We start from the raw sequence: 13,016 nt of genomic DNA, 5'->3' as shown, positions 1-13,016 counted from the left end.
GACAGTCTTATTACATTATACTTAATCAGGAGCCACAGCGTAAAGTGTGCCTAATAATATTTATTTCAGCCTTGGAGTCAATAGTGTGTAATACTGTTCATCGCATTTCATTTGCTAATTTTTAAGGATTATGTGAGGATATTTGAATTGGAACATGTTCGCGTGGAAAAGGATTGAGCCCATAAGTTACTATATCAGCTCACTGAGCTTCTCACATCTTATTCATGAAGAAGAGAGACAATAAAAGATTGCAGGCAGTCTACAGAATATTACAATATCGGAAGGTTTAACAGTTTCCAGATCCCAGGAAAGAAAAATCTGAGGTGTTTCTTAATAATAAAGCAAGGGAGGTGACAATGCAGCAAGTTCTAGGTTTCTGTCTTTAACATCAGCGCTGTTATTTGGGGTGCAGAACAATAAGGACATCTACATGTTCACAAGGAATCATTAGCCTACTTGTATGTTCTCAAGTCAGGTGATTGGTACGTTGCAATACAGATTAATCTGCTAATTCTATGCATATATTTACAGGAGGCATTCACAGATAGTATTAGAGGGTGTTGATCTAGCTTCGCTAAGTGCTAGGCCTCCTTATTCTCATTCTCTCAATCTCAGATTGAGGGATGAATATCTGTGATCTGATTCCACAGTCAGCTGGAACCTCAGGAGAGTGGGATTCCTATAACCTGAAGGCAATTGTTGCTTGTGCTGGTATTCTGCCCAATCATCACAGGTGGTACCAGTTCACAGACAGAGCTCTGTCTCAACATTAACTTAATTAAAGACTCCACCGCATCGTGATGCTAATCCAGCTCATTCTGTACTAAATGTGCTTCTTTCTCAGCTTTTAAGACTCATTTATGGGATAGCGAAGTCGCAGGCGAGATCGGCATTTGTTGCCTATTCCTAATTTCCCTTGAATGGAGAGTTATTCTCTCGGTTAACTCAATATGTCAGTCGTGTTGCTGTGGGTACGGAGCTACACTGAAGGCCAGACCAGTGAAGGAGACCCAATGGTCTTCCCTCCAGGACATTAACAAAGCAGATGGGTTTTTTGCAACCATTGACAATGGTCACCAATAGTGAATCAGAACTTTAAAAATGTCATTAAAAAAATCCATCAGCTGCCATGGTGGGATTTGATCCCACGCCCCCAACTGCATCAGTTTGAGGTTCTGAATTACTGGTCCAACATCATTACCACCAACCCAATTCCTCTGCTAATGTTTATACATATCAGCCTTCTATTATCACATCTTTTATCAAGTTCAAAATGCTCAAAGTCATAACGGTGACTTTTTGGGGCGACAGCCGCCTAGTGATCACGTTACTGAATAGTGATACAAAGACCCAGGCTAATCACAGAGTCATACAGAACAGAAACAGTCCCTTCAGTCCACTCATCCATGCCAACCAGACACCCCAATCTAACCTAGCCCCATTTGCCAGCATTTGGTCCATATCCATCTAAACCATTCCTTTTCTTATACCCATTCAAATCCCTTTTAAATGTTATAACTGTATCTTTTACCACTTCCTCTGGCAGCTCATTCCATAAACTCAACAGCCTCTGCATGGAAATGTTGCCCCTCAGGATCTTTTAAAATCTTTCTCCTATCACCTTAGAACTCTGGAATCAATCGCCTCTGAACTGCCTCAAATTCAAACATATCCCTCTGTTTTTGAATTAATTCACAGCATATGGGCATTGCTGGCTATTTATTTATTTATCCTGGGCTGCTCCGGGAAGCAAGAAAGGAGGTTGCTAAGCCGCTGGTGAGATCTTTGCCTCCTCACTCTCCATGGGAGTCGTACCGGAGGGTTGGAAGGAGGCAAATGTTATTCTTCTTTTCAAGAGGGCAATAGGGAATTCCCTGGCAATCACAGACCAGTCAGTCTTACGTCTGTGGTCAGCAAAGTTTTAGAAAGAATTCTGAGGGATAGGATTTATGACTATTTGGAAAAGCATAGTGTGATTAAAGGCAGTCAGCATGGCTTTGTGAGGGGCAGGTTATGCCTCACAAATCTTATTGATTTCTTTGAGGAGGTGACAAGACAGGTCGACAAAGGTTGAGCAGTGGATGTGATGTATATGGACTTTAGCAAGGCATTTGATAAGATTCCCCACGGTAGGCTCATTCATAACGTCAGGAAATATGGGATACAGGGAGATTTGGCTATCTGGATTCAGAATTGGTTGGCTGACAGAAGGCAGAGAGTGGCTGTAGATGGAAAGTATTCTGCCTGGAGGTCAGTGTTGAGTGGGGTCCTGCAGGGCTCTGCTCTTGGGCCTCTGCTCTTTGTAGTTTTTATAAATGACTTGGATGAGGAGATTGAGGGGTGGGTTAGTAAATTTTCAGATGACACAAAGGTTGGAGGTGCCATTGATAGTACCGAGGGCTATTGTAGGCTGCAGCGCGATATAGACAGGATGCAGAGCTGGGCTGAGAAATGGCAGATAGAGTTCAACTTGGATAAATGCAAAGTGATGCATTTTGGAAGATTGAATTTGAATGCTGAATATAGGATTAAAGACATGATTCTTGGCAGTGTGGAGGAACAGAGGGATCTGGGTGTGCAAATACATGGATTGCTCAAAGTTGCCACCCAAGTGGATAGGGTTGTTAAGAAAGCATATGGTGTTTGGGCTTTCATTAACAGGGAGATCGAGTTTAAGAACCATGAGATTTTACTACAGCTCTACAAGTCCCTGGTGAGACTACACTTGGAATATTGTGTCCAATCCTGGTCGCCCTACTATAGGAAAGATACAGAGGCTTTGGAGAGGATGCAAAGAAGGTTAACCAGGATGCTGCCTGGACTGGAGGGCTTGCCTTACGAAGAGAGGTTGACTAAGCTCAGACTTTTCTTTCTGGAGAGGAGGAGGAAGAGAGGAGACCTGATCGAGGTATACAAGATAATGAGAGGAATGGATAGAGTCAATAGCGAGAGACTTCTCCCCAGGGCAGGATTGACTGGCATGAGATGTCATAGTTTTAAGGTGTTAGTAGAAAGGTATAGAGGGGACGTCAGCGGAAGGTTCTTTACGCAGAGAGTTGTAAATGCATAGAATGCGTTGCCAGTGGTGGTGGTGGAAATAGAGTCATTAAGGACATTTAAGCGACTGCTGGACATGCACATGGACAGCAGTGAATTGAGGGGTACGTAGGTTAAGTTGTTTTATTTTACATTAGGATTAAATCTTGGCACAACATCGTGGGCCAAAGGGCCTGTTCTGTGCTATACTTTTCTATGTTCTATGTAGGCAGTTAAGAATCAATCACACTGCTGCTCTGGGAATCAGCTTGAATCCCACCATAGTAACTCTTAGAGTTTTAGTTATTTTAATAAACGTGGACTATAAAACTAGTCTCAGTATTGGTGACCATAAAACTGACACAAATTGTCCTGAAACTTCACCTGGTTTATTACTAATGACAGGAAATAATGTTGTTTCAAAGTGAAGGCTGATTTAATCAAAGATAGCATGATCTGTCCTGAAATCTGCTGTCTTTACCTGGTCAGGCCAACATATAGACATATACTAAGAATGGGTTTGAAAGGCACTTTGACATCATCTTGTTAAGATATCAGTTCAAGGGCAACCAGGGACAGGCAACAAATACTGACCTTGGCAGTCATGCCCAAATTCATGAAAGAATAAACAGAAGAAACGGGGCAGCATTGTTGCCTCATCACGTCAGGGTGGCACAGTGGCACCCTGCCTCACTGCACCAAGGACCCGGGTTCAATTCCAGCCTCGGGCAACTCTCTGTGTGGAGTTTGTACATTCTCCCTAAGTCTGCGTGGGTTTCCTCTGGTTTCCACCCACAGTCCAAAGATGTGCAGGTTAGGTGAATTGGCCATGCTAAATTGCTCATAGTGTTCAGGGATTTGTAGGTTAGGTGCATTAGTCAAGGGTAAATGTAGAATAATTGAGTAGGGGAATGGGTGTGGGTGGGTTGCTCTTTGGAGGGTTGGTGAGGATTTGTTGGGCCGAATGGCCTGTTTCCACACTGTAGTGAGTCCATGATATATTGGCCATAGTATCCAGGAGTTGCCATGGGAAATGCAGGGTTACAGGAACAGGGTAGAAGGTTGAATCTGGGTGGGATGTTCTTTGGAGGGTCAGTGTGGACTTGATGGGCCTAATTGGCCATCATAATGTAGGGATTCTATGATTAAAGAATTACAGGAATCTTTTCACCAATGTTTCTCAACTGCAATATTTTATAGAATTGCTCTACCATATGAAAATAACAGAATGCCATTGCAGAAATGAGAGAATGCTGGTTTTAAAGTGTTTGTTAGCAACAAAACTGCAAAGAAATGAGTCAATCCCCACATATTCTTAGTGCGCACGGCTGGAAGTGATATTTTTAAGCTGCAAGTTTGTGATAAATTTAGGTGGGGATCAAAGAACTCACATCTAACGTAGGAAAAGCCAGATCATGCTATCTTTGATTAAATCAGCCTTCACTTTGAAACAACATTATTTCCTGTCATTAGTAAAAGCTAATTTATTACACCATTTATCTAAAAAAATCATTAAGCAAAGAACTTGGGTTTTAATGGTTTCATTTAAATGTAAGGATCCATTAATCGAAACTACCAATGTCCTATTTATCAGATCTTCCAAGAGCCCAAAAATATTGCTTGGAACATTGACTGCATACTTATTTAAGAAATTGTATTTCAAGACTGCATATGAAGGTATTAAATTATTCTCATTAAGACAGCAGTGTAATATTCTGTATCCTCTGTGCGGGTCTCCCAAGGGCAGAGTCAGGAGTATACTATCAACATGATTTTGTTTTCATGCAGTGAAGTTACTTTGGTATTACTTTGCAAGGACATTGCATAAGGAGCTGTCGGACAGTCCTCTGTGTTGAACCCAAGTTTAAAATGCTTATCTTTGTGCCCTGTTTACCAACTGGAAACAATGTGGGTTCTGAGCAAAGTACACAACGATATTCTCGGAGTTACATGTTATTATTCTAAATCATGTGATGAAACAATGTTCTCTTTCCTCAATACTGCACAGTGATTTCACCATTTTACAAAGCTGAGAGTCTGAATCAAATTTCCATTCTATCCATTTTATCACCAGAACAAGACATTGGGGATGTAACAATCCCCAATTTAAAGCCATCAGTATATTGTTTGTTAGTTGATGCTACAAGAGCTTTGTTTAGTTTTAAGTGCCTTCCATGACCTCTTGCTGTCTACATGAGAGACCTAAGGGAGATGCCAGAAGAGTACTTGGAGGTCAAAATGACAACTGCAAGAGTGAGATGGGGAATCAGATCACACTCCCATGCAAAGTGTTCTACAGGTGGTCCAGTATATTTGACAAATCTGATTTGAATAATAGAGGAGGTGTTAAAGATAGAAACATTTCCATCCAGCAATAGAGACCAAAAACATAATAAACATGCGTGCACTTTTTCTTTTCCACCCCAACAACACATTAGTGCTCTGACTGGTATCACGGTTACAGAATTTAAACATATTTTAGGTAAAAACCCATAATTTGCATTTGTTCAATTAATTAGTCCATTTCAGGAGTCTGATTTGGTTTGAAAATGTTAGGCATGTTTCTAACCGCTTGATCCTGATCATGTTGGTCCCTGCACCTTAAAACCATACCAAGCTCCCTGTACTTTCTTAGAATGTCCATCGGAAGATAGGCAATGGCCCAGATTTCTGAAAGAACACAAAGCAGCTCTCTTGCAGCAAAGCAGTACTGGAATAATCCCAAGCCCAGCCATTGAATCAGCACCCCTCATTTTCACAGGAGAGATCTGTAATTTGTGCAAGCACAGTTCCCTGGGGGAGCGGGCTCTTTAAATCATCAACTGCCTCCTATGAAATTGGATTTAAGAGTCCCTGGAGTGTGGAGGGTGTGAAGTAACACCAGGTACCAACAGGTCTATTCTGCATATATTTCTTTTAGATTTCCGGAGTGTCTTTTCAGAGAGGTGAGGTACCCTTTTGATCTGGTCCAAGAACCCTGCTCAGAGGGTAAGGCAATCCTCAGGCGAGCTAAGCCACTCCTTTATGTCATGAAAAAACTACATTCATGTATTTTTTAAAAAAATTAATTGTTCTGTTTGTTTATTTGTGGTGTTTTAGAGAATCCTTACAGGGTGGAAACAGGCCATTTGGCCCAACAAGTCCACACTGACCCTCCAAAGAGTAATCTACCTAGCCGCATTCCCCTACCCCACGTATACCTCTGACTAAGGCACCTAACCTATACAGCTCTGAACACTATGGGCAATTTAGCACAGCCAATTCATCTAATCTGCACATCTTTGGACAGTGGGAGGAAACCGGAGCACCCGGAGGAAACCCATGCAGACACGGGGAGAATGTGCAAACTCCACACAGACAATCGCCCAAGGCTGGAATCGAACCCAGATCACTGGCGCTGTGAGGCAGCAGTGCTACCCACTGAGCCATCGTGCCGCCTGATAAAGTGTGGAAGTCATTTATTGCCAACACCAAAGGGACTTGGAAGAGGTGTTAGTGAGGTGCCTCCTGAATTGCTGTATCCCCCATAGTGCTGTTTAGAAGACAGTTCCAGAATTTTGACCCAGCAACTTTGAAGGAACAACGATATACCTCCAAGTCAGGATGTTGATTGGCTTGAGGGCGACCTACAGTGGTGGCATTCCCATGTGTCTGTGGGTTTCGAAGGTACTGTCAGTGGGGCCTTGTGAATTGTTGTAGTGCATCTTGTAAACAGTACACAGTACTGTTACTGAGCGTCGGTGGAGGAGGGAGTGAATGTTGAAAGTGGTAGATGAGATGCCAATAATACGGTTGCTTTATCCTGGATGGTGTCAAGCTTCTTGAGTGCTATTGGAGCTGCACTCATCCAGGCAAGTGGAGAGTATTCTATCACACTCCTGACTTGGGGATAGTGGACAAACATTGAGTGTCTGGAGGGAAATGACTTGCCTCACTTCTGATCTACTTTTGCAGCCACTGTATTCATATTGCTAGTTCAGTTTCGAGTCAATGGTAACTCTCAGAGTGTTGATAATGGAGGATTTAGCGATGGTAACAATATTGAACATAAAGTGGAAATGGTTAATTTCTCTTGTTGGAGACGGACATGTATTAAGGTGAATGTTACTTGACAATTATCAAATCAAATCTGGGTTCTGTTGCTGCATATGGACATTCACTGCTTCAGTGTCTGAGGTTAGGAATGGTGCTGAGCATTGAGTGATCATCTCCACTTCTGACCCTTATGGTGGAAGGAAGATTATTAATGAAGGAGCTGATGATGGCTGTGCCCAGGACACAATCCTGAGGAAACTCCTGGAAGGATGTCTATAAACTGAGAATACTCACCTCCAACAGCCACAACATTTGTGCAGAGTACAATTCAAAGTAGCGGAGAGGTTTTTCCCTGAACCACCATGACTCCAATTTTATTAGGGCTCCTTAATGTAGTGATTCAAAGACAGCTTGCCACCATTTTCTCCAGGGAATTTAACGATGAACAATGAACATCAGCATGAGCAGTGATGCCCACATCCCATGATTGAATATATTTACAAGTGCCATACTCGTTGCCATAATAGCAAGGGCTGTCACTGTCGCCTTACCTCTGGAATTCAAGTCTATTATGCATTGTGAAACAATGCTGTCACATGAGGTCAGGAGCTGAATGGCCCTGGTGGAACCCATACTGAAGGTCAACAAGCAGGTCATTGCTGAAGAAGTGCTGTTTAACAGCACTATCGAATAACACCTTCCGTCGCTTTACTGGTGACTGGTATGCTAATTGGGACTGCCAAATCTGTCAAAGCACTTTCCAAAGTTATGTGTGGAGTTTAAGAAATATCAGTGCTAAGTATTTCAATGTTCCTGTTTCCACAAGCCATTATAGGATTTGTGCTGCTTTCCTAAGCTGTCATTTTCATGAGGAAATACCTATCAAGCAAACATTTGAATGGATAGCTCCAAATGGCTGCAGAATGGAAGTGTTTATTTGCAAAAGGGATTGATCACTTTTATGAAACATTAATTTTCATTAGGGATTAGTTGAAAATTCAATGGCATTGTATTTTATTAATTTTTTGTCGGCATGGAGATGGAAGGCCAGATGGTAAGGGGTGGCGGGATATGAGTCGACACAGAGTTGCCAGAGCGTCTAGGAACAGCCACGGTGTGACTGGGGTGGACAGAGGGGGCACTAAAGGAAAATGAGTAGATAGAAAAGCATAGAGGATATGAGACTGGGGGTGGGGGGGGTGGGGTTTGACAGAGAGGCACAGTGTGGCACGAGGGTTGAGGGGACAAGTGGCATGGTGTTGCTGGGCAATGGGAGATTGTAGATGAGCAGATGTATGATAGGACCCCAGGACTGGGTGAATGGGGATCATTTGCCATTGGGTGCCATTGGTGGAGCGAGGGCAGAGATTGGCCTGAAGGGCACAGGGACAAATTCATGTATGGAGAGTGAGGGGGGGTGAGAGCAGGAGCACTTTTTGCACCTTAATCTTTATGTTTAAACTTTTAACACAGTGCCGGAGACCTCAGGCAGGCTTTCTATTTAGGCTACCATGTGAATCATCAGCCTCCCCCAATCTTCCTGAGCTGCTCAGCCCGAGTGCCAATCCCGCACCCTTTTTATATTCACTCCTGGGACGTGGGCATAACTGGATGTGTCAACATTTATTGCTCATCCCTAATTGCCCTGGAGACAGTGGTGGTAAGCTACCTTCTTGAACCGCTGCAGTCTATACGCTATTCGTCGAACACAATGCCATTTGGTGAGGGTATTCCAGGGTCTTGACCAGGAGACAGTGAAGGAATGGTGATCTACAGAGGATTATCTGGCATTCGATTGTCCAGATATCGGATTATCCAGCAAGATCGCAAGGTCCCGATGCTTGGCTAAACTATCTTATCCGGCATTCGTGGCATTTGATTACCTGGAATTTGATCAACCAAACAAATTACTCCTCGCCTCGGATAATTGAGGTTCCTCTGTCGTTCCAAGTCAGGATAGTGAGTGTCTTGGAGGGGAACTTGCAGGTTGTACTTCCCACATATCTGCTGACCCTGTCCTTCTTGACGGAAGTGGTTGTTGGTTTGCGAGTGCTGTCTCAGGATCTTTGGTGAATTTCTGCTGTGCGGCTGCAACTGAGATTCTTTAGCATTGTTGGAGCTGCATCTATCCAGGCAACTGGGGAGTACTCCATCACACTCCTGACTTGGACTTTGTATATAGTGGACAGGCTTTGGGGAGGCAGGAAGTGAGTTACTCGCTGCAGTTTTCTGAGCCTCTGACCTGCTATTGCAGCCACTTAGTTTATGTGGCAAGTCTAATTGAGTTTCTGGTCAATGGTGACCCACCCAGGATGTTGATTGTGGGAGATTCAGTGATGGTGACATCATCTAGTGTCAAGGGGTAATGGTTAGATGGTCAATTAGAGGGTAATTAACTTCTGCCACCTTCCCCCCTCTACCCTTAGACTAAAAATGGGAGGTATGGGCGTGTGATTACCCCTGCAATGGGAATCATAAATTAGACTCTTCATTGAGTACTTGTTCCCTTGGTAACAGGTAATGGCCTGCTCAACTAGAACTCATCACCTGAGCCCTTTATAAAGGGGACCCAGGGGTCATATCTGCCGTCTATCTGCCCCTCTTACATGGTTATATCAGTGCCTGAGTGTCCTTGGAGAGGGAGTGCACCATGTTCATCAGGGCTCTTGATGCATTTTGAAAGAGATATGCACCACGTGGGATACAGTGCTTAATCTCCGTATCCAAAGCCAATCTGGTTTAGTCCTTTCCCACTCTCTTTACCCTTCCCACCTTTTATCGTTCCCATTGCCCATGATGTGCTTTGCTTGTAAATATTTAATTGATGATACAGGTCATTATGGGTGATGGTTCATAGTTTAAAAAGTAGTCTCAGTGTTTTGGTGGTGAATATGTTGTTGGTTATGTGTGATAGCACTTTCTGATATATGAAAAATAAAAATAAACAAAGCAGAGCCTGGTGATGGTGGTCTTGTGGTGTAGTGATAGTGTCCTTACTTCTGAGCCATGAGACCCTCGTTCAACTCTCACCTGCTCCAGAGTTGGGTCACAGCATGTCTGAGTAGCTTGTTTAAAGTCTCTAGTTTCCACTCTCAGTGAAATCACCGAATTCCTCAAGAGTTTTTGTGGAGCGGTGGTACTGTCCCAACCTCTGAGCCAGAAGACCTGGGTTCAAGTCCCACCTGCTCCAGGGGGTGGGTACTAACATCTCTGAACAGGTTGATTAGAAACTAAAACTGACCCAGGGATAGTTCAACAGAACTCTCTGTCCTGGGATGGGACGAGTGAAACTACTTTGGAGTTCAACACTGAACAAGGTTCCTTTCCAGGTGGGTTTGAGTTATTACAGCGCAGCTTTTAAAGAAGTCAGGTTCACGGAGCCGAAGACATCTCTCGGTTCCACGTCCCCGCCCTGCGAGGGGTGAGGGCTGAGCAGCTACAGCGCCCCAACTGGCAAACCTGAGAATCACATGCCCTGTTGAAAAGTAACTCCAGACATTTCCTGGATTTCAGAGTTCTGGCCACCGAGGTTACAGAATGAAAGAGAAACGGTGCTCTAAAATGGGACAGTCTTGTGAAATAAAGGCAGCTGGTCGTGCTCCCTCTCCCAGCTGCCAGCCCTCTCAGATGGTGAGATTTAAAATGCCAGTTTGCTAATCTGCTGCTTATGGAAACTTTAATATATGTATTTAAAGTGTTAGGAGTGCCCTCTTTGTAGAACTCCAATCTCTCTCTTTTCAGGTTCCATGCATGCAGTAAATCAAAACTAGAGTCAAGCCAATCTGGTTCTCCACAATAATGAACCTTACTCCAATCTCCTGGTGTACACACTTCGATTTTCCACACCCACTAGTATGGTCTTTGACTGAGGTTGCCTGTTTAATGTTCATTAGCACAACCTGTACTATGGACTTGTAGCTACAAATTAATAAAAACTACCTCAATTCCTTTACTGAGGCTGACAAAAGCAAATAATCTTCAAGAAACACAGAAACTGCTGGAGAAACCCAAGAAGTCTGGCCGCATTTATAGAGAGAAACAGTTAATGCTTCGAGTCCTGTGTGACTCTTCTTCAGAATTGAAAGGTGTTGGAAAACAGCTTTGAGTTTGATGCTGAGTTTCTCCAGTATTCTGTGCTCATTGAAGATTTCCAGCATCCACATTATTTTGTTTTTATTTCAGCTTTTACACAATCTTGAAGTAAGCTTCACTCAAGAACTGGGTTAGAGGATGAAAGGCAAGTTTGTTAACCTGCAGCAAATGGAAATTTCAATGCTTGTATTTAAACTGTGCAGAAAGATTTTAAATGGAACAAGTTCAGCTATTGCATCACATCGTAACCGTACCACATTGGGACCTGCAGATTTCGACTGTTGAAATCCGTGGTTGCATCAATATTGACCAATGTTTTGTTTGATGTGTTCATCACCAGTACCATGAACAGCCAGAGACAACAGAGATTTGCTTTTAACTTCAGAAATTACATATGTTTCAAAGACTTTGCTCATTTGATCCTTTCAGCTTACCATATCCCGCAGGGTTGCCCTTGCTCTTGGGTAGATTGGCTCGGAGAATGGCATTATTTAAAGTATTCAGATAGGTAGGCATGCTGTGATAACCTTTGTTGTTGTAGAATGCCTACAGAAAGGAAAGAAGATAGAGATAGTTAAATGTTCACCTTTGCAGTCACATTCATCCTGGCTGAGTAATTGAAGACAGGACACTGGTCAAGATTAAATACATGGTTTTTCTTTGGTTCAACCTCACTCTGGTTCAACAAAGACATTTATTTCTTGAATGAAGACATTGTTTTTTTCAACTGCTTTTTGATAGGTCAGTGATCGTCATTCTTTCTACCATCTTCAAACTGTTTTGTTGAAAACAAAATTAGGTCCAGTAAACTTTAGGGCAGATCTTTGCAATTGGTTTTATCCAAATAAAATGGCTGTAAGTTGGGTCAAAGCCCAGCAGAAGTTGGTGAGCAGAACTCGCTCACCAGTTCTTTTTGCAGGTGACTTTGTATAAAGGTTGCGCTGACATTATCCCTGGGTGTTCCGAAATGTAAATGAGTTCCAATTAAGCATCAACATGTTTGGCACAACAACCAGACTTGTACCAACAGGTCATTCCTCCACTACCCTGATCAGACCTGACCTTTTTGATGTCAGTGCATTAAGTTACTCTGCAAACATGCCCCAAAGACTATCTACACCCAGTCTATTCACATCTGATTTCTGTCACTTACTGTCTTCACAGTAACCTTTATGAGCTCTATTAACATTCCAACTTAATTAATAGTAACACAAACTGCTGCTATGTTGAAGCAGAGCCTTAGGTGTCAAGACAGATTCAAGAAGTGTCTGGTAATAACATAAATATGGTATCAAGAGGAAGGTAGAGTGCTGCATACTGTACAAGTGCACTCTAAAAAAAACATCAATACAGAGGATCTAGAATAGGAAAGCTCGAGCACAGTTATAGGGGATCGTTGTGAGGGACTGAAGGAGAATGATTAAACTGTAAAAGAGAGCCTGATGCTGGTTGGCAGGCATTCAGCAAACTTCACACAAGGGTGCTCTTAAATTGGTGATGCAGTTGTGAGATTTGTGAGCATTTTCTACAGGAACACGAGTAGTAACGTTACGATAGTGTTGTTCATTAGCACGACTGCATACACATGACTGCAGCGAACTGACTTAATTGCTGTCATCTAGTTTTCTTGATGAACACTTCACCCCTTACGTGCCATAAAAGCAATGCTATGTATTTATTAATATATTTAGTGTATTTCTACACATTTCTATTATTCATTATCATTTGTATTTCCAGCCCCTGATTATATTTCGGTTGCTACAACTTTACACATTTTCACTTTATTTCTTTATTCTTTAAAGAGATACCTTTTGGAATTTTCAACGTCTAGTTGTGACAAGATGAGACAATGA

General features: G+C 42.7%; 1 protein-coding gene across 4 annotated transcripts in view; it reads right to left on the bottom strand.

The window, feature by feature from the left end:
* abca2 (ATP-binding cassette, sub-family A (ABC1), member 2) overlaps window positions 1–13,016 on the bottom strand; it is a 548,786-nt gene that overhangs the window by 96,921 nt on the left and 438,849 nt on the right. For all 4 annotated transcript variants that reach the window (XM_072566424.1, XM_072566423.1, XM_072566425.1 and 1 more), the window contains exon 33: window positions 11,598–11,709. In XM_072566424.1, the coding sequence (XP_072422525.1) occupies window positions 11,598–11,709 (112 nt within the window). The remainder of the gene's footprint in view (window positions 1–11,597; window positions 11,710–13,016) is intronic.

The sequence above is a fragment of the Chiloscyllium punctatum genome, chromosome 49 (assembly GCF_047496795.1).
Source record: "Chiloscyllium punctatum isolate Juve2018m chromosome 49, sChiPun1.3, whole genome shotgun sequence".
Lineage (NCBI taxonomy): Eukaryota > Metazoa > Chordata > Chondrichthyes > Orectolobiformes > Hemiscylliidae > Chiloscyllium > Chiloscyllium punctatum.
This window is presented reverse-complemented; position numbering and strand designations above follow the sequence as displayed.